Below are 23,376 nucleotides of genomic sequence, written 5' to 3'. Positions count from 1 at the left end.
TACCTGTGATTACATGAAGAAATTTTTTAGTTGATGTAAATTAATTCTATTATACTTTCCTGTGATTAAATGAAGAAATACAAAACAAACTTATAAGTTAGGAGTTACTTTTAGGGTGGTTCGTTTCATCACTGCAGCAAAATGATATTAGGATGACACATGTTTTATGTACAACACATTAATGTTACTCACTTCTTCATCATAGATTATAATCACCGTGTAATTTACAAGTAAATGTAGTATTTAATCATTATAAACACAGAAATCGTAAGATGATCAAGAAGAGATGCAACATCATTAACTGTACAACAATAATCAAAGGAAAAATAAAGAACAAACAAACTGGCTGCAAAATACATCACAACAAAATATACATTTCCTAAGATTTAAATAAAAATCATACCACCATCATGGAGGAATGCAATAGTCAGCATACAAATGTGGATTATAGTAACTATCATAAAAGTCAGGATTACAATACTTACTACAGAAGTCAGGATTACCATAGTTACTACACAAACCATGGTTACAGTAATTACTACAGAAGTCAGGATTGCCATAGTTACTACACAAACCATGGTTACAGTAATTACTACAGAAGTCAGGATTACCATAGTTACTACACAAACCATGGTTACAGTAATTACTACAGAAGTCAGGATTACCATAGTTACTACACAAACCGTGGTTACAGTAATTACTACAGAAGTCAGGATTACCATAGTTACTACACAAACCATGGTTACAGTAATTACTACAGAAGTCAGGATTGCCATAGTTACTACACAAACCATGGTTACAGTAATTACTACAGAAGTCAGGATTACCATAGTTACTACACAAACCATGGTTACAGTAATTACTACAGAAGTCAGGATTGCCATAGTTACTACACAAACCATGGTTACAGTAATTACTACAGAAGTCAGGATTGCCATAGTTACTACACAAACCATGGTTACAGTAATTACTACAGAAGTCAGGATTGCTGTAGTTACCACACAAATTAGGATTATCTTAATTACCACCAAATTTAGGATTAAGTAGTTGATACAAAATCAGGATTGCTTTAGTTACTACAAAAATGAGTATTACACAAGTTATTCAAATTAGGATTTCCATAATTACTACAAAAGTCAGGATTACTTAGGATTATTGTTGTTACCACAAAAGTGATGGTTATCGTAATTACTGCAAAAGTGAAGTTTATTGCAGATACAACAAAAGTATAAATTACAGTAGTTACTACAAAAGTGAAGGTTACTGTAGTTACCGTAGTTACTATAAAAGTGAAGATAACTGTAGTTACTACAAAATTAAGGGTTACTGTGGTAACTGCCAAGCTGAAATTTATCATAGTTACTACAAATGGGGATTACCAGAGACATTGCAACAATTTAGCTGGTAAATTTGAGAAGTCTTCATTCTAAAATTCTAATAAGCATCAAATATGATAGCAGGCAAGCACTAGAAAACACTTTATCAGCATAAACAAATTTCTCATGCCTCCTTGGTACAACAGCATATACATCCATGCAAAAATGTTTCTAAACATACAATCTTACTCCTCATCTGATTTTGTCCCTTGGACCTGTACAGACAGATCTGTGAATACTGTCCATGTCAAATACTGTGTTGAGGTGATATGACACTAAATACTGCCATTTTTGGTAATGTTAAACTGATGCTGCACATGGTTTGAGGCGTTTTGTGTCGAGTAATTTAATGTAAGTGTATACAATTGATGTGTATTCAAAATCTATAGTTTTATAACACTGTTCTATTTAAAATAAATTTTCGATTAGCTGCTATTTAAATTTTTTCCAAATGCACATTAGATGTAACCATCTTATCTTTCCTAATCACTGTTTACTTATTTAGAATGTAATCAAAGAATACAATAACATGAACCCCCCCCCCCCAGGTTCTACTACCCTCCATACATCTCTAACCCAGCATCCTGTTCTAAATCCTCCCCATGATACCACAGAAGTTGGAGATGGCCTGGGTTGTTGTTATCTCTGACTTATCTGCCACAGGAAATGCGTCTATCTGGGATGTAACTCCCAAACTTTGTCCATATACACTTCGTTTACAAACAAAATATCAAAGAGATCCCTGCATTTTCCAGGTACCCCCTGTATGTACTGAACACAGATCAAATTACTTTATTGGTTTTACTTACTCAGTAATAAAACAAAGAGAAGTTTCAAACATACATTTAAATCTGAGGATGGAAATTGACCGTGTTATTGGTTTGTCGTTGATATTTGAAAACAGGATACATGTTTACATATACAACATTTAAAACATTCCAGTAATAGGGCCCAACAACCTGAATATCACAAATTTCAAAAGATTTTTTTATCAAATATTTTTCTGAATATATATGATTTCAATTTTGATATATTTAGGAAGATCTTCCAACTTTTTTCCAGAATATTTTACGAGCATGACAACAAATGTACCATAAATTTTGTTTCTTGTTTATGCACATCTGCATCAAAATTGAACTTTTATTATAGAAGTAACATGATTTAAAGTTTAAAACATTGTCTAAAATTACTAATAGCTGAAATCTATTTTTAACTGACTTGAGGCTACCTATGTTAAACGATATATACAGTAAAGGTGGGTGTATTTGAAGTGTTTTATTTTTTTTTTTTTTTCAAGGAAGGATTGAAATTGTGAAAATTTAAACACTGAAAATCAATCTAATACAGAAACACTTTGTATATTTCAGTAATTTTGTCTAAAAATAATAATTTAGGTCGTAAGCATTAAGTACAACAAAATATTAGTATTAACTTTCATTACAGATCATAATATATATCAAAATTGTTCACATCATTATCACAGCTGAATTTATTACCTGGTACAAAATACATTGATCAAGTGTCTTGTCTTCCTCCACACCTGTACGTGAGAGGTTTACTTTATCACTTGGGAGTTGATCACCGAGGATTCATTTAAGTATATTATACATCAATAACACCCCCTAACATATCGGACAGCAGTATCACAACATTAGTCTGCCTTCCTTTTCACTTGGAAAGTCTGATATCTCGATGGTAAGTGTTTAACTTGGAATCTGTGACAGCTCAGTAGATAGTGGAGTTTAGTCAGAGATTACAGAAGGTATAGAGGAAACTAGGACAGTAACCCATATTTATAGGGGGATGGAGGAATGTTAACGATCAGATATACCTACAAGTTAACCTTCTCAGGATTCCACAATTTTATTAGGACTTAAACAAAGGCGAACTGTCAAAAAAAGTTGATGTAAATGTTAGTAAGATTTGTTGCAGTAAAATTATACATTTAACTTTAATCTGCAATGAACTATTTACTTTATAAACCCCGAGATATTTCGCCCAAACACACAAACTTAGGTATATCATAAGTGTTTCCAAAGAAACTCCTAACATTCTACTACAGCAGCCCCTTGATATAATCCATGAGTTCTTCAAAAATAACTATACAATTCTTACTTTTCTTTTCAATTAATTAATGTTGTAGACACATAGGTAAAACAGTCTTCATATGAATATTTACAAACTACTTATATTTTACCATCTTTCAAAAAATTTTTTACACCATTTTGGGCAGAATATATTTATTTTGGTCACAACATTTACTTTCAAGGTCACAATATTTTACTTTCAAGGTCGCAATATTTAACTTTCAAGGTCATAATATCTTTTCTAATTTCAAGAAAGTTTAACTTTGTTATCATCAACAATTTTCGACTTTATTATGTCCAGTATAATTTCTGCTCAAAGATACATACAGCTCCCCCCACCCCTGTCCACTACCTCCCCTTAAATCCTTTCCTTTTCCCCCAAAGCATAATGATGAAAGAAGGAAAAATGTAGTAGTGATGTGTACTAAAAGTCTGTGTGACGTTGTGGAAGTGACAACCTGGGGCCATGTCAATCTTCCAAGGTTTTTACTCTCTGATTCACTGCAAGGTAATTACAGTGTAGCTTGTGAAATATTTCCAATGATGAGATGTATGGTTATTGGTCTAACAGTTTGGAGTTGTTGATCACTGACAGAATAAAGAACTGTGGTCGTTAGTAACCATCAACACCAAGCACTACCAACATCATTTCAAACAACAATTCACACATTTTCCCCAGAACTTTTTTCTATTTTCTAATTTACAAAATTGATCATTAACAACTGAGGACATGAACATTACATAGAAAATAGAAACAAACGTTGGTTTAACTCCAAACATTATTAAACAAGAACCTAATTGTCAGTTCACAAGAATGTATGAACACCAGAGGAAAACTTCACAGCAAATGAATGAGGATCTGACACTGCAAAAACTGTAAACGTGAATTCTGATTGGTTAAAATTGATGAAGAGGTTGTTGCATCTGTGATTGATTAGTGCAATAATGACAAACTAACATTATAATTAATCTTTATTATCCTATTATGTTGATAAAAGGATGAATTCTTTAGTGTTCTTAATGATACTCACTTTAAAATGTTTTATTTCAATAATCATATATCAGAATTTACTGCAGAAATCCTTGATGAGAGATGTACCAGAGTGATGAAGATAGAATAATAAGTCAGCATTATATCGTTACTGTAATTTGATTGGACAGATTTGATAGATGATCTTAAGTGTCATTAATAATTTGTGATACTCATAAAAGTTAGCTATTTAATTTAAAAGCCTTACTGAAAACATTAACACATGAAAATTGACATTAAGCTTTAATAAAGTACTTCGCAATTTGTAATTCACAGCACTGCACTCAGTGACAGCAGAGAAACATACAAGGTTAACTGTGTTTATTTTGTTGATATATTCTATCGAAGGAACTATCCTCTCTACTGATCTTGTTTCTATGGTAACCATCTGTTACGTGTTGGCTATTGAGTACCTTAATTTCTTAATTTGCTATGAAGGAACCTTAAGCTTCCTTTGAAGCCTGACAGTTTTGATTCCTAGTTATACTTTCTAAGCTTAAACCATCCATCCACCATGCAGTCACCATGCTAGTTCTGTAAGCCTTACTAAATATCTCCATAGCTTTACAGAATTATACATCAGGAGGTTCTTAACTAATTCACCAAATCATCCACACTTTCATGCAATGCTTATGAATAAATACCTTATATATAGCTGGTGCATTACAGCTGATTATAAATACCTATTATATAGCTAGTACATAACAGCTGATTATAAATACCTATTATATAGCTGGTACATAACAGCTGATAATAAATACCTATTATATAGCTGGTACATAACAGCTGATAATAAATACCTATTATATAGCTGGTACATAACAGCTGATTATAAATACATATTATATAGCTAGTACATAACAGCTGATAATAAATACATATTATATAGCTAGTACGTAACAGCTGATTATAAATACATATTATATAGCTTGTACGTAACAGCTGATAATAAATACCTATTATATAGCTAGTACGTAACAGCTGATAATAAATACCTATTATATAGCTGGTACATAACAGCTGATAATAAATACCTATTATATAGCTAGTACATAACAGCTGATAATAAATACCTATTATATAGCTGGTACATAACAGCTGATAATAAATACCTATTATATAGCTAGTACGTAACAGCTGATAATAAATACCTATTATATAGCTAGTACATAACAGCTGATAATAAATACCTATTATATAGCTGGTACATAACAGCTGATAATAAATACCTATTATATAGCTGGTACATAACAGCTGATAATAATACCTATTATATAGCTAGTACATAACAGCTGATAATAAATACCTATTATATAGCTAGTACGTAACAGCTGATAATAAATACCTATTATATAGCTGGAACATAACAGCTGATTATAAATACCTATTATAGCCTGATTACTGAACATCTAGCACCACTATTTCTCTATTATTTCTAGAATACTATAAATATGTAATGTATTTTTCATGACTGTGCTGTTTACATTCAGATTTAGCTATCCTTCCATGCTGTAATCTTGTTTTCGTGGTTATATAAACAGGATACATGACGACCTAGCATGATGAAACTTGTTTCCATAGAAACCATGTATCAACAACATCCATGACAACCTGTCTGGTTGTATTCTGTTTCCGTGGTCATGTAAGTATTTCCTTACCTGTTGATCTGTTGGGGTGAAGGCTTCATCATCACTCGCATCTGTGTGGTCAGCATCTGAATCTGGACCTGGTCAGACAAGGGAGGTAATTAGTATATGTCAAGAAAAAGTCTATTCTTATCCCACCTGTTCAGCATAATTTGTAGGTAAACATAATGATCAAAGTTACAATGGTCATCATAGATCTGACAGTGAGATCAGACTTGATTTGACACAAAAGATCTGACAGTGTGATCAGACACAGAAGATCTGACACAAATCACTGCCAGTATATATTAATTTTTGGTAATGTTTTGGATGTTTGGTTCCAGTATCCTGCCTGTTGGTTTACATTTGAATGTCAGTGAGGATAAAGGCTAACATGTATAAATGATTATTTAGTCACTATTAGACTACAGTATAATCACAAAGTAATTAAGACCTGTTTCCTGTCTGACCTCCTAACTATACTGGAGACAGGTACAAATATAAACAGGTATTGTACTGAAGACAATGGGTTAAGGGTTTACAGAACACTCCTACACAGTGAAGAAACTTCATTGTTTGATACGAACATGTTATAATCAACAACACAATAGTTATAAATACTGCACATCCTATTTACCGTCACTTTACCTTTACTGCACATACTACCTACCTTCACTGCACATCATATCTACCTTTACTGCACATACTACCTACCTTCACTGCACATCCTATCTTACCTTTACTGCACATACTACCTACCTTCACTGCACAACATATCTACCTTTACTGCACATACTACCTACCTTCACTGCACAACATATCTACCTTTACTGCACATACTACCTACCTTCACTGCACATCATATCTACCTTTACCGCACAACCTATTTACCTATGAAGCAATAGATGTACTTAAATAAAATTCACTTGCATTTTTTTTTCATTAGCTGTTTCTTTTCCGTCTTTTCTGAAAGTGCACAGTGTGCTTATTTGTTTACATAAATTATGGAGTTTTATAACTTGGTTTGGTTTTGTAACATTTACTTAATAATTAAGCACTAAAAATATTTTTACTGGAACTTACACTCTAGAGAAAAGGAACTAGAAGTCCAGTTCAAAAGTCAGGATGCTTATCAAATTCCAGTTCTAGTAGAGAAATGGAGCTAGATGAATTCTATTTCAGAATTAATGCAGCTCAATAAAATCTTGTTCCAAAGTAAAGAATCTTTATGAATTCTAGTTCCAGATTCATCGAGCATATATTTAGGGGCTGGTTCAAAAGGTCACGAAAATCATCTAAGCTACTCTAGGACACAAAACTTACAACTGACTTAAAACTATTTGTCATACAAATGTTTTTCTAGTAAATCTTCAGAGTTTTAGAAATTGAGACATGTGCAGTTGGATCTAGTTGCAGTACGTTTTTTGTGTATCGTGCTGTATCTTCGTAAATCTAGATCTGTTGTGTGGAGGCCTAAACTTATAAATGGGAGAAATGTGTGTCTATCTGTACTAAGGTAACATAGAAGGTACATTTAAATCTGTATCTTAGTAATATATCACATCCTAAAACAATTTTTGTAGAAAACAGGGAAATCTGATAGTGTAGGGCCTAGAGAATCCATCAGTAGTGAATGGTGTAATCGAACACCTCTTCACACTTCTTGTCAGCCAGGACAGGGCTGGTGTTTACAAAGTGGTGAAAACTAGAGATTATGTTATTACCATAGGACACCTCAGCAATGTAAACTGTTGCCTTGACCAGTTGGGATCTGCTGACCAAATATTTACACTGGTCAGACAGGCCCCTTGATTGACAGAGGCCATACCCAACAATAAACGAGAAGGTCTCATCACCACCTTATTAACAAACAACAGGTCCATGGGACCTGCTCTATTTTGTAGCTATGTTTACGATGGGAATACACTCACCTGACAAAACATGAATGGGACACATGATTTTTCATGACTTAGATAATGGTCTGTCTTTTCCTAGGGACATGCTCCCAGTTTACACATTTTGAAAATTATTTTCACGATAAATTTTGAATACGATTTTCAGGACACATTCTGAAAATTATGTTCAGGAGATGATGAAAAAATGCTTCAAATTATCTGTAGTATTTGAGATGATCAACTGTTGAGCAATGTGGCAAACCAAACTAGACTTGGATATACCTACAAACAGAGGAGTGAGAAACACAGAAAATAACACTCTCTGACCTGCCATGTCTAAAACCAAACCCAGAAAATAATAACACTCTCTGACCTGCCATGTCTAAAACCAAACCCAGAAAATAATAACACTCTCTGACCTGCCATGTCTAAAACCAAACCCAGAAAATAATAACACTCTCTGACCTGCCATGTCTAAAACCAAACCCAGAAAATAATAACACTCTCTGACCTGCCATGTCTAAAACCAAACCCAGAAAATAATAACACTCTCTGACCTGCCATGTCTAAAACCAAACCCAGAAAATAATAACACTCTCTGACCTGCCATGTCTAAAACCAAACCCAGAAAATAATAACACTCTCTGACCTGCCATGTCTAAAACCAAACCCAGAAAATAATAACACTCTCTGACCTGCCATGTCTAAAACCAAACCCAGAAAATAATAACACTCTCTGACCTGCCATGTCTAAAACCAAACCCAGAAAATAATAACACTCTCTGACCTGCCATGTCTAAAACCAAACCCAGAAAATAATAACACTCTCTGACCTGCCATGTCTAAAACCAAACCCAGAAAATAATAACACTCTCTGACCTGCCATGTCTAAAACCAAACCCAGAAAATAATAACACTCTCTGACCTGCCATGTCTAAAACCAAACCCAGAAAATAACACTCTCTGACCTGCCATGTCTAAAACCAAACCCAGAAAATAATAACACTCTCTGACCTGCCATGTCTAAAACCAAACCCAGAAAATAACACTCTCTGACCTGCCATGTCTAAAACCAAACCCAGAAAATAATAACACTCTCTGACCTGCCATGTCTAAAACCAAACCCAGAAAATAACACTCTCTGACCTGCCATGTCTAAAACCAAACCCAGAAAATAATAACACTCTCTGACCTGCCATGTCTAAAACCAAACCCAGAAAATAATAACACTCTCTGACCTGCCATGTCTAAAACCAAACCCAGAAAATAACACTCTCTGACCTGCCATGCCTAAAACCAAACCCAGAAAATAACACTCTAAAACCAATATAAAGGAATTTAATTCAAAGTACACTGCAACTATTAGCTATTATAATGTTAAGAAGTATTTTGAGTATGTATAGACCCAAAGTTTGTTGAAATCATAGAAAAAGTTGAGATCTTCTTACATCTAGATTTTTCACAAATCTGGATATATGCACAATCGTCTACAGATCCCAGGGAAAATGTATCATATTTACACATTTACTGATATTTATGCTAAATAATTTACTTCTGATAGAGAAAATGAGGCTGTCAAGTACACACTGAATTTTACATATGACGGTACAAGTTTCTCTAAATGAACCTTTGTATACAGAAAATGAAATAAACCACGATTAAAAAGGATAATCTTGTTATATAGTATAACCTGTTTAACTAGCTCTATCTGGACATATTGAAAACTTCCAAGGTTTAAAAAGCCACATGATTGAAGCCTAAATAATCAACCAGCTCCCCGGTTTTATCACACAAGGTTGACTTACATTTAATTCATGAAATAAATCTATAATTCAATCCCCGCAAATATTTATAAACCATGAGAAAACTCATTCAACCATGTTGTGTATTTAATTTCCACTAACTTGCAAGTCAGCCCAATGAAGGTTATACCTATATTTACACGTTTGTACACACCGTAGTAGTGAGGTACATACCACTTACTGTTGTGTAAATCTATACTAAAACATCGGTCTACAAACCAATAATCTAAATTTAGACTTTTTCTGATTACATACAGAATTGCCAAGGAATGATGAAATTAACAGAAATACTGATAATGAAATACTTTATAATTAAAAAGATGACCTGAGATAAACTACAAAATTGTAAGATATTTTGAAATATATAACATTTATCTCACCAGCATACATGTCACCTTGTCTCTACGTCAGGGCAAATATTGGGACATGTCTGAGTTGATTACACTGGTGCTTATATCTAGAATAGTAATATTATGAATAAAACTGATGTTATAATGCTGGCCTACATTTCAAACTAGGGGGAGGTAAGCTAATGTAAAAATTTACAAGAGCAAATTCTTTACAAAGCCAGTTGATGTACCAAGGAACCCTACATAACAATGCCTGAGATCCCTGGTGTGGTCTGATGTCAAGCACTATATACATCTATGATATTGAAACCTGCCATACACGACAACAGAAGTCGACCTCTTGTTGTTCTTTACATTTTTTTATACATCAGACTTTTAAAATTTTACAATAGGTTTGTATGGGTTCAATCAAGTATCTCTCTATCAAGTATTAATTCTATGATCAGTAAACAAAACAACAGTTTTCTTTACATATACTGTTATGCCTCATGATCCTGCTTTAAACTGGAAAACATTACTTGATTTTTTTTTCTGCAACCATGAAATTATCTAATTCCACAAGTTAGAAAAATGTGTTTTCCCCATTTTTGTATGATATAATACAGCAAAAAGGACACTCAACTCTACAAGGATGTTATGTGGAATGTGTGAAAACGTCCTTGAAGCAGCGAGTTTCCTTTTTTACTGTATTTTAATCGTTACAGAACTCTATTGAATCCTACATGTATCTACCCGAGGACGCCACCACAAAGTTCCAGATGAGGAGTGTTGGGTACTCCTCTGTATATTATCATATAAATGATGTGCTTAGAAATCTGACTTAGCTAAGAAGTGACATACCCAATTAATATAAAATACTGCTGATCATTGATATTTTACTAAATACCCTATTTGATTCAATCAGAGGGCCATGCATGTTTTGCCGTCACGTATGATCAAACATTGACCTCTCTCTGATGTAGATCATACAGCTGAATCAATAAAGGATTATATATCTGATATTTACCTGACCCAATTATGTTACCTTGATCAGAGAAAAGAACAAACAAATCAAATTAACAAGTCTACGTTCTCAATATACTTAAAAATTTGTTAAATGATTGACAGACTTACTAGTCACATGTCTGTTAAATGATTGACAGACTTACTAGTCACATGTCTGTTAAATGTTTGACAGACTTACTAGTCACATGTCTGTTAAATGATTGACAGACTAACTAGTCACATGTCTGTTAAATGATTGACAGACTTACTAGTCAAATGTCTGTTAAATGATTGACAGCCTTACTAGTCAAATGTCTGTTAAATGATTGACAGACTAACTAGTCACATGTCTGTTAAATGATTGACAGACTTACTAGTCAAATGTCTGTTAAATGATTGACAGACTTACTAGTCAAATGTCTGTTAAATAATTGACAGACTAACTAGTCAAATGTCTGTTAAATGATTGACAGACTAACTAGTCAAATGTCAGTTAAATGTTTGACAGACTAACTAGTCAAATGTCTGTTAAATAATTGACAGACTAACTAGTCAAATGTCTGTTAAATGATTGACAGACTTACTAGTCACATGTCTGTTAAATGATTGACAGACTTACTAGTCACATGTCTGTTAAATGATTGACAGCCTTACTAGTCAAATGTCTGTTAAATGATTGACAGACTTACTAGTCAAATGTCTGTTAAATAATTGACAGACTAACTAGTCAAATGTCTGTTAAATGATTGACAGACTAACTAGTCAAATGTCTGTTAAATGTTTGACAGACTTACTAGTCAAATGTCTGTTAAATAATTGACAGACTTACTAGTCAGACTTACTAGTCAAATGTCTGTTAAATGTTTGACAGACTAACTAGTCAAATGTCAGTTAAATGTTTGACAGACTAACTAGTCAAATGTCTGTTAAATGATTGACAGACTTACTAGTCACATGTCTATTAGTCGGTTAAATGAGTGACAAACTCAATAGTCAAATGTCTGTTAAATGATTGACAGACTAACTAGTCACATGTCTGTTAAATGATTGACAGACTAACTAGTCACATGTCTGTTAAATGATTGACAGACTTACTAGTCACATGTCTATTAGTCGGTTAAATGAGTGACAAACTCAATAGTCAAATGTCTGTTAAATGTTTGACAGACTAACTAGTCGAATGTCTGTTAAATAATTGACAGACTTACTAGTCACATGTCTATTAGTCGGTTAAATGAGTGACAAACTCAATAGTCAAATGTCTGTTAAATGATTGACAGACTAACTAGTCAAATGTCAGTTAAATGATTGACAGACTTACTAGTCAAATGTCTGTTAAATGATTGACAGACTAACTAGTCACATGTCTATTAGTCGGTTAAATGAGTGACAAACTCACTAGTCAAATGTCTGTTAAATAATTGACAGACTAACTAGTCAAATGTCAGTTAAATGATTGACAGACTAACTAGTCAAATGTCAGTTAAATGACTGACAGACTTACTAGTCACATGTCTATTAGTCAGTTAAATGATTGACAAACTCAATAGTCACATGTCTGTTAAATAATTGACAGACTAACTAGTCACATGTCTATTAGTCAGTTAAATGATTGACAAACTTACTAGTCAAATGTCATGTCTATTAGTCAGTTAAATGATTGACAGACTTACTAGTCACATGTCTGTTAAATGATTGACACACTTACTAGTCAAATGTCTGTTAAATGATTGACAGACTATCTAGTCAAATGTCTGTTAAATGATTGACAGACTAACTAGTCACATGTCTATTAGTCAGTTAAATGATTGACAAACTTACTAGTCAAATGTCTGTTAAATGATTGACAGACTATCTAGTCAAATGTCTGTTAAATGATTGACAGACTAACTAGTCACATGTCTATTAGTCAGTTAAATGATTGACACACTTGCTAGTCAAATGTCTGTTAAATGACTGACAGACTTACTAGTCACATGTCTGTTAAATGATTGACAGACTTACTAGTCACATGTCTGTTAAATGATTGACAGACTAACTAGTCACATGTCTATTAGTCAGTTAAATGATTGACAGACTTACTAGTCAAATGTCTGTTAAATGATTGACAGACTTACTAGTCACATGTCTGTTAAATGATTGACAGACTTACTAGTCACATGTCTGTTAAATGATTGACACACTTACTAGTCAAATGTCTGTTAAATGATCGACAGACTTACTTGTCAAATGTCAGTCAAATGATGGACAGATTTACTCACTAGTCAAATGTAAGTTCAACGATTGACAAACTTACTCATTGGTCCATTCATGTTATTGATGACCCCATTGGGGGCTGGAGTGGATGTTGCTTGCGGGAGATGGTTAGAGATCCGAGAATCATTCACATTTAATGGTGTAAAGGGTTCTGACTGTTTATCATGTCCATTCACCATTTTAGCAGGAGTTCTAGGACTAGAAGACATTTTCTCTACGATAATCTGGCTGTCTATTTCTGGCACGTTTTCTTTGTGATCATCCACATCCATGGATTCTTGCTCATGCACGCCATTTTCAAGAGACACAGGATGTGATTGTGGTCGATCTGGTTGGGTGTCTGTATGGCGAGCCACTATGGGTTGTTGTATCTCCTCCTGTACCGCTACATCCTGGTCCCTTGCTTCCTTTCGGCTGGCCACTGGGGAAGGGGTTCGTTCCCGACTGGATGACCGAGATGTACGATGTGAGCGTTTGGGTGACTTTTTGGGTGATGGGGAGGATGTGGTATCCCCTTCTGGATTGCGGTGTTTGGCGTTTTTGGCACCTAAAATGAATGAAAAAAAAATGTAAGTCAGGTATCTAATCTCTAAAAACTTTAAAGTTGCACATTATCATTACAGACATCATTAACTGTTTGCTGTCATGGGTCATGCCTGTATCATGTCACACCTCCATCATGTCACACCTGTATCAGTCACACCTGTAGTTTGTCACACCTGTGATTTGTCACACCTATGATCATCACATGTATACTAGTCATGTAAACAACTACATTCTCACATTATACAAAGCAGAATTATCAAAGTTTGAGATTAACAAATCATCATTATCAATTTTTTAACTCTGCTTCACTTTAAAAACATCTAAAAAACATCTAAATAAATATCGGTTTTAGCTATCAAAATCTCACCTCAAAGGTCAAACATGTAAGGTCAAGGTCTTGCCCACAGTAAAAACCAAATAAAACATACCTGTAACTTCACTTAAAAGCAGATATTCGTGTTGGCTTTTAATTTAAACTCCCCAGTACACCATTTCTCCAAGATCAAATAAGATATGCACAATAAGACTATTTCCACAAAGTTTGGGGGTGACTGTTGAAGTTGACACTACAGCGTAGCTAGATTTCTGTGGACAATGTATCAGTGTGGTTATACCTGTAATTACACCCCTAACAACCCTCCGGGGATATTCCGTGACTAGAGATACAGAAATTCAGGTTAACTTAGCTTTCCTACACTGTATTTACTTTTCCTGATAAATGACTTCCTACAGCCATTTTGATATTGAACAGCTTACAATATGCAACAGTAGAATTCCTTACCGTCACTCAGGATAACCAAATATCCCTAAAAAAATCCAATACTTTCATCGTGCAATGATACGAAGAGAAGATATCCATTGGTAAATCAAATTTAGTACACATATTATATGTATATTGGTGACGTGCCCTGGTCTAAACATGGTAAAACACCTGCCAGCTGCTCCATGTGATCTATTGACTCAGTTTCATGTCCAAATATCACCCTAAGGTGGCCTTAAATATATAACAGTATGATCAGGAATTAAAGCACTTACATCAGATTACCCTAACAGTTAATAACTTAATCCAGTTATAAACACATTCTTAAAGCTCAAGCTTAAACCATAGCAGTTCCATAGAAATCAGTGGGGAGTCTACCCAGCTGTGAGTACACACACCAGCCATTAAGTCAGTTATAATGTCATCATAAGGAAGATAAAACAGGCAGCAAAATTTTCTTACTGACATAACATAATTGTTCCAAAGAATCAGAAAATGCATGACACATGTCAAAAACCTTTTACAGTGGCATTAAAATGGAACAACATCTGCTAATATTACAACAAAGGTTAAACCTTCTATATTGATATTACAATGGTACAGCAAATGAAACTGACATTACATTATCAGGGTGATAGTGTTATCTATATACCCTGTCATCCCCCTATCAGGGTGACAGTGTTATCTGTATACCCTGTCATCCCCCTATCAGGGTGACAGTGTTATCTATATACCCTGTCATCCCCCTATCAGGGTGACAGTGTTATCTGTATACCCTGTCATCCCCCTATCAGGGTGACAGTGTTATCTGTATACCCTGTCATCCCCCTAACAGGGTGACAGTGTTATCTGTATACCCTGTCATCCCCCTATCAGGTTGACAGTGTTATCTGTATACCCTGTCATCCCCCTATCAGGGTGATAGTGTTATCTATATACCCTGTCATCCCCCTATCAGGGTGATAGTGTTATCTATATACCCTGTCATCCCCCTATCAGGGTGATAGTGTTATCTATATACCCTGTCATCCCCCTATCAGGGTGATAGTGTTATCTATATACCCTGTCATCCCCCTATCAGGGTGATAGTGTTATCTATATACCCTGTCATCCCCCTATCAGGGTGATAGTGTTATCTGTATACCCTGTCATCCCCCTATCAGGGTGATAGTGTCATCTGTATACCCTGTCATCCCCCTATCAGGTTGATAGTGTCATCTGTATACCCTGTCATCCCCCTATCAGGGTGATAGTGTCATCTATATACCCTGTCATCCCCCTATCAGGGTGATAGTGTCATCTATATACCCTGTCATCCCCCTATCAGGGTGATAGTGTTATCTAAATACCCTGTCATCCCCCTATCAGGGTGATAGTGTTATCTGTATACCCTGTCATCCCCCTATCAGGGTGACAGTGTTATCTGTATACCCTGTCATCCCCCTATCAGGGTGACAGTGTTATCTGTATACCCTGTCATCCCCCTATCAGGGTGACAGTGTTATCTGTATACCCTGTCATCCCCCTATCAGGGTGACAGTGTTATCTATATACCCTGTCATCCCCCTATCAGGGTGACAGTGTTATCTATATACCCTGTCATCCCCCTATCAGGGTGACAGTGTTATCTAAATACCCTGTCATCCCCCTATCAGGGTGATAGTGTTATCTAAATACCCTGTCATCCCCCTATCAGGGTGATAGTGTTATCTAAATACCCTGTCATCCCCCTATCTGGATAGTTCTAATTGAAGTACCCTGCTTTCAGTCTATTTGTGGGATTAGTTTATGAGAGATTACAATCTCTACAACTCCATGTTCAGACAGATTTACATCAATGATACGACTCCTTACACTTTCCTTAGACTTCAGTAAACATCAATGAGCACCAAATGCACCCTATAAATCAAACATGTGCATAAATTATTGATAGCATTAATGTAGTGTTTACACATACCACCTGACAGTTTTAACTCCAATCAACATCAGTTTATAAATACCATCAATATACAATGACCTACATGTAAAGGACACAGCGACAACATCAACTGATGCATGTGAAAGTATCGTTGCTAACTGTTGTGTTATGGCAGCATAAGGTTCAGTATTGTGCTATTTTATGTGATACAGGTATCATAAATAAGTGCTTGAGAAGGTAAAATGGCTAATTGTTGTTTGAGTTACGGTAGCATAAGGTTCAGTATTGTGCTGTTTTATGTGATACAGGTATCATAAACAGGTGCTAAAATGTTTGCAGCAAATTCAAGATAGCTACAACAAGAAGTGGACAGCAAAAAAAACCTTAACACATATGTCTACCCATCTCCTAAAGACATATGTCTACCTGTCTCCTAAAGACATATGTCTACCCATCTCCTATAGACATATGTCTACCCGTCTCCTAAAGACATATGTCTACCCGTCTCCTATAGACATATGTCTACCCATCTCTTAAAGATATATGTCTACCCATCTCCTAAAGACATGTCTACCAGTCTCCTAAAGACACATGTCTACCAATCTCTTAAAGACAAATGTCTACCCATCTCCTAAAGACATATGTCTACCCATCTCCTAAAGACATATGTCTACCCATCTTCAAAAGTAAACTACTGAATCAATACCGTTTTTACTTTGATATACAGGTTTGGCATCAACGTACAAACATGTAGAATGAAAATGTACTTACTTACCAAATAAAAGACAGAAAAATGTCTTTGAAGACAAAATATGAGTTTACTGTTTGCAGAGAGCCTTCCAATACCAGGTGTCTAGATAATTAGCCAAGGGAGATAATAATTAGGTTTCCTTTACGGACATGCCAACTTTCCATCCAAATTTCTGATATGAAGGGTGGACATATGGAAGGTTGTAACAAGGTGTCCATGTAAATCTTCCTCCCATTAAACAGGACTATGTAATATTACATGGTGCTTGTGGTAGGATTTTGGCAGCTTGGATAATACAGTTTTGATATAACTAATTAATTTGGCAATTTTTTTATACTATACAAAGGCCAACTGGCAAAGTATAGGATACAGGAGTAGATTTAGGATATATAGGAGACATGTGATGGACCACTAACAAACCATGAAAACTGACAATCATGACTACCCTGTCAGCCCCTTGTCTGTACATTGGACCTGACATTGCACAGATGTGACTAGTCTACCTTGAGGAAGAGGTAGAACAGGGCAGACATTCCAGGGCAGATAGGTACCATCTGTGTTCCAGCCTCACCACACACCCTAGAAACAAGTCTGGCAACTTTCGAAGCTATGTCAATGAATATAACCATCTGTGAACATTTTTCAGGCCAAATTTCTTCATTCGATCAGGTAGAAAAGAAAACTGAATCAAAAGCTTAAGAAACAACAGATGTATGAAAAATACTTTATATCCTGGACACAGCTTAGTGGAAGCAGCCGACTCCAGCTGTGAGATGAGGATAAAGTTATAACTCTATATTTATACCCACAATAGATACACAGTGTGTTATATATACTGTAAGCTGGAACATTCCTCAGCTGGTCCTTTTACAGGTCAGCAAAACACAACAGAAATATCCTACAGTGGTCCATACACACTCTACAGGTCCACAAACATTCCTCCACAAACACTCCACACGTCCAAAAACACTCAACTAAGGTCCAAAAACACTCAACTAAGGTCCAAAAACACTATACAGGTCCACAAACACTTCACAGGTCCACAAACACTCCACAGGTCCACAAACACTATACAGGTCCACAAGCACTCCATAGGTCCACAAACACTATACAGGTCCATAAACACTCCACAGGTCCACAAATACTTCACAGGTCCACAAACACTATACAGGTCCACAAAAACTATACAGGTCCACAAACATTCCACAGGTCCACAAACACTCCACAGGTCCACAAACACTTCACAGGTCCACAAACACTCCACAGGTCCACAAACACTATACAGGTCCACAAACACTCCATAGGTCCACAAACACTATACAGGTCCACAAACACTCCACAGGTCCACAAAACACTTCACAGGTATACAGGTCCACAAACACTATACAGGTCCACAAACACTATACAGGTCCACAAACACTATACAGGTCCACAAACACTATACAGGTCCACAAACACTATACAGGTTCACAAATACTTCACAGGTCCATAAAAAACACTCCCCAGGTTTACAAACACTATACAGGTCCACAAACACTCCACAGGTCCACAAATACTTCACAGGTCCACAAACACTCCACAGGTCCACAAACACTCCACAGGTCCACAAACACTATACAGGTCCACAAACACTCCACAGGTCCACAAACACTATACAGGTCCACAAACACTCCACAGGTTACAGGTCCATAAACACTTCACAGGTCCACAAAACACTTTACAGGTCCACAAAACACTTCACAGGTCCACAAAACACTCCATAGTTCCAAAAATATTCCATAGGACTTGTACTGCACAAGTCTACAAAATTCTGCATGTCCACATGACAATCCACAAGCCTACAAAAGGATGATTATTATGGCCCAGTGGACACATTTGGGCTATTTTTTTCCTGAGTTAACATTTTGATACTGTGTACATATACCTCTTAATGGAGAAACGCATCATAAGCAGCATATTGAAAATAATGTTAAAATAATGTCTCAACATTGTAATGAAAACCAACTACTTTTCAGCTGAATGATTAACTAGTATATATATATATACGTCATTTGATTCAGACAATCACTCAAAAGAATATCTGAACTGACAAAAATGTATCATTAAACATTATCATTCACATTAATCCATATGTAGCTGAAAATTTAACTTCAATAACTGGGTAATTATCAATCTTTGATGATAATATGGTTGACTAACACATTTAAGTTACAGTCTAATCTACTGTGTAATGTTATATATATATAGCTTACTCATCACCTGTCACAAGCACTTCCACACTCATCTAAAATAACTGCTAATACAGACACGATAAATCTTGTATTGATAAAGTGTGTTTTTTATTTACATTCTCTTAAACAGAAATTTGCTGGCTCACGCGAAGGGAAATTCTCCGATAACTATCTCTACGAGGCCATCTCCGCATGTTAATGAAAGTAATATACATTATTACAGAGTAAGCCAACCCTGAATGGACAAATTGTTAACCAATTACAACCTTATCAGGATAATATCCATATAAGGCAATATGCAATGTCTCGCAGGAGTTAGCTGATGGGATCATTATCAATAAATGAAACTGCCTGCATCTAATATCATAACGTTGGACTACAGGGCTATATATGTCATATACAATGCACTTTACCATGATTTGTGAGACCAGTCGAGGCCAATACACATTATATATTTCTATAGTGTTTACCATAACAAATACCTATAATGGAAGTCAATAGGTTTCCATTCTCTACTTGTATCGAAGTATTGTTCACACTCGCGTGCTTAATTAACTTATATATAACACATTAGTCTGCCTCATGTACAACATTCACAGAACACTTACAGGACAGCTCATAATAACTGTTCTCATATTTCACTGTGAATAATATATGTTACTTATAAAGCTCTGCCATGTCTCACTACTGAGAGAACATGAGTTATCTGTACTGTATTTAGTTGCATTGCAGCTCCTCCCCACTCTGCAGAACGCACTGAAATGATACAAGCACTCCATTTCACACACACACCCTCCAGTCTCATCTAAAATATCATCTGTACAAAATGCATTCTTTCAGACGTAATTGTCTCCAAATCTGACAAACCTTTTTGTAGTGTCTGGAAAAACTGATGTTAAATACCCAGGATACTTGTCCTTCTTTGGTTGGTCAGGTTTTATGCTTATGGGTCAGTTTAGGCAGTATTTCATTTACTCACAGGTACATGGTCAGTTTAGAAAATTTTACCATAATAAACTGGTCAGTTTAGACAGTTTATACATATCTGCTAATGGTCAGTTCAGAGAATTTTTTACCTTATGAATATGTGTAAAGAGTCTGTTAAGTCAGGATTTTTTATCTTGAAGCTAATGGTCAGCTTAGTCAGGAGTTTTTTACCTTGATGTTATGGTCAGCTTAGTCAGGATCTTTTTACCTTGAGGCTAATGGTCAGCTTAGTCAGGATCTTTTTACCTTGAGGCTAATGGTCAGCTTCGTCAGGATTTTTTTTTTACCTTGAAGCTAATGGTCAGCTTAGTCAGGATTTTTTTTACCTTGAAGCTAATGGTCAGCTTAGTCAGAATCTTTTTACCTTGAAGCTAATGGTCAGCTTAGTCAGGATCTTTTTACCTTGAGGCTAATGGTCAGCTTAGTCAGGATCTTTTTACCTTGATGCTAATGGTCAGCTTAGTCAGGATCTTTTTACCTTGAGGCTAATGGTCAGCTTAGGATTTTTACCTTGAAGATAATGGTCAGTTAAGTCAGGATTTTTACCTTGAAGCTAATGGTCAGCTTAGTCAGGATCTTTTTACCTTGAGGCTAATGGTCAGCTTAGTCAGGATCTTTTTACCTTGATGCTAATGGTCAGCTTAGTCAGGATCTTTTTACCTTGAGGCTAATGGTCAGCTTAGTCAGGATCTTTTTACCTTGATGCTAATGGTCAGCTTAGTCAGGATTTTTTTACCTTGAAGCTAATGGTCAGCTTAGTCAGGATCTTTTTACCTTGAGGCTAATGGTCAGCTTAGTCAGGATTTTTTTTTTTACCTTGAAGCTAATGGTCAGCTTAGTCAGGATTTTTTTACCTTGAAGCTAATGGTCAGCTTAGTCTGGTTTTACTAGAATGAGTCATTTTAGGCAGTTCCTCTTAAAGCTTAAGTGGTCAGTATGGCTTATCTGTTGTCAGTTCAACAACAAAATTCCATCTTTTTGGGGTCAATTTCCACATTTATACTGACAGTAAAAGTTGCTAATAAGACATGGTGAACTGGTATTTGTATGATAGTGTGTTTTGAATTTCATGGCAGTTTTTACAAATGTTACAGATCATTAAAAAAATTCCTTTACGATAAATTCTGATATTCTATATCTCTGTCAATATGTTGGGAGGACAACCGACACTTTTACATATAAAACACAAGGTAATATCATTATTGACATCCTGCATATGCCCAATCCATTCTGAATGCCTATCATCTTAATTCAACAGGAGATAGATGATGGCAGGGATGTGGCAGGGATGTGGCAGGATGTAGAGATGACAAAAACCTCCTTGACAACACTCCAGTATAGAGCCTGATTCATCCAGATTTCTATCCCAGTGGGGAGGCAGCCCGCCCAATTACACCATGTTTACTATGACAACAATGCCTTACTGAAGCAGGAAAAACCTGGTGTTTCTATTCTCCATATGAATCATGCTGATACACTCTCACACAGCGAAGGTCCCTAGAGACCATTTAAATGCCAAATCATAAGTTCTACTGTGATTCACAGGCTTAATGTACAGCTGCCTGTTAATCTAACAAAATATTTGTACACATATCCATACACCCACAATAGCAATATTGACCTTCAAACAGCCTTCAAGAATCATCCTGACAATCCAACTCAATATTTGTTATGTCTACTCATTGCAGGACACATACTGCCTTGTAATGCTGTTCACAACTTTTTTTTGACATTTTAAATTGAATTTGTTTCCGAGTGCCCTGATGTGTGGCCCCTATATGCAGGTATTGGAGCATCAGCAAATTTGGCTATATAGTCAAACCTGACTATACATATACTGTAGGGCGAATGTAAACATTCAGGTAAGGTCAAGTCACAGTTCTTTCATAAAGATCATAAAAAATAGATGACGAATCATGCAAGTCAGCAAAATGAATGTTTTTGGCATATTTGTTCAATTTCAGGAGAATTTTTGGAATTTCATAGTCACCTATTTCCATTTTCCACTAATACACGCTATTTAGTAACAAACCCTTTGATGCAGATTTAGGCCACAGTTGTGCTTTCAGCAGGTTTCTGTGCAAAAATATCATAACCTGTAAGGAATGTGAATTGTATGGTGGAAGCAAGTGAAAAATGAAGTGTTTTAATCATGAGTAAGGAGGGGATCCTCTGTCCTTTCTTGTGTTACCCTTAATCCTATTCTGTGTGACCCTCCATACTTTTCTGTGTGACCCTTCATACTTTTCTCTGTGACCCTCTATACTTTTCTGTGTGACCCTCCATACTTTCCTGTGTGACCCTCCATACTTTTCAGTGTGAAAGTCCATACTTTTCTGTGTGACTCCTCCATACTTTCCTGCGTGACCCTCCATACTTTTCTGTGTGACCCTTCATACTTTTCTCTGTGACCCTCTATACTTTTCTGTGTGACCCCTCCATACTTTCCTGCGTGACCCTCCATACTTTTCTGTGTGACCCTTCATACTTTTCTGTGTGACCCTCCATACTTTTCTGTGTGACCCCGCCATACTTTCCTGCGTGACCCTCCATACTTTTCTGTGTGAAAGTCCATATTTTCCTGCGTGACCCTCCATACTTTTCTGTATGACCCCTCCATACTTTTCTGTGTGACCTTTCACACTTTTTATCCCTATCATCTCTTCCCAATAAATCATCATGTCTGTCTACCATTTCCTTAGAAATGTTTCTCCATTGGTGCTGCACGTATAGTATTTTAATCATATTCAACCTGCCATTCCTCTGAGACCTTTTTAC

At 35.7% G+C, this 23,376-nt stretch overlaps 1 protein-coding gene across 2 annotated transcripts in view; it reads right to left on the bottom strand.

The window, feature by feature from the left end:
• LOC132556508 (actin-binding LIM protein 1-like) overlaps window positions 1-23,376 on the bottom strand; it is a 90,437-nt gene that overhangs the window by 46,120 nt on the left and 20,941 nt on the right. For both annotated transcript variants that reach the window (XM_060220917.1, XM_060220918.1), the window contains exons 2-3: window positions 13,446-13,952; window positions 6,152-6,219 (exon numbers count right to left, since the gene is read on the bottom strand). In XM_060220917.1, the coding sequence (XP_060076900.1) occupies window positions 6,152-6,219; window positions 13,446-13,952 (575 nt within the window). The remainder of the gene's footprint in view (window positions 1-6,151; window positions 6,220-13,445; window positions 13,953-23,376) is intronic.

Source organism: Ylistrum balloti, unplaced genomic scaffold (assembly GCF_031769215.1).
Source record: "Ylistrum balloti isolate Yb309-2 unplaced genomic scaffold, AGI_CSIRO_Ybal_v1 Utg370574, whole genome shotgun sequence".
In the NCBI taxonomy this organism is placed as follows: domain Eukaryota; kingdom Metazoa; phylum Mollusca; class Bivalvia; order Pectinida; family Pectinidae; genus Ylistrum; species Ylistrum balloti.
Note: the sequence above shows the minus strand (reverse complement) of the source record. Positions and strands in the feature narration are given on the sequence as shown.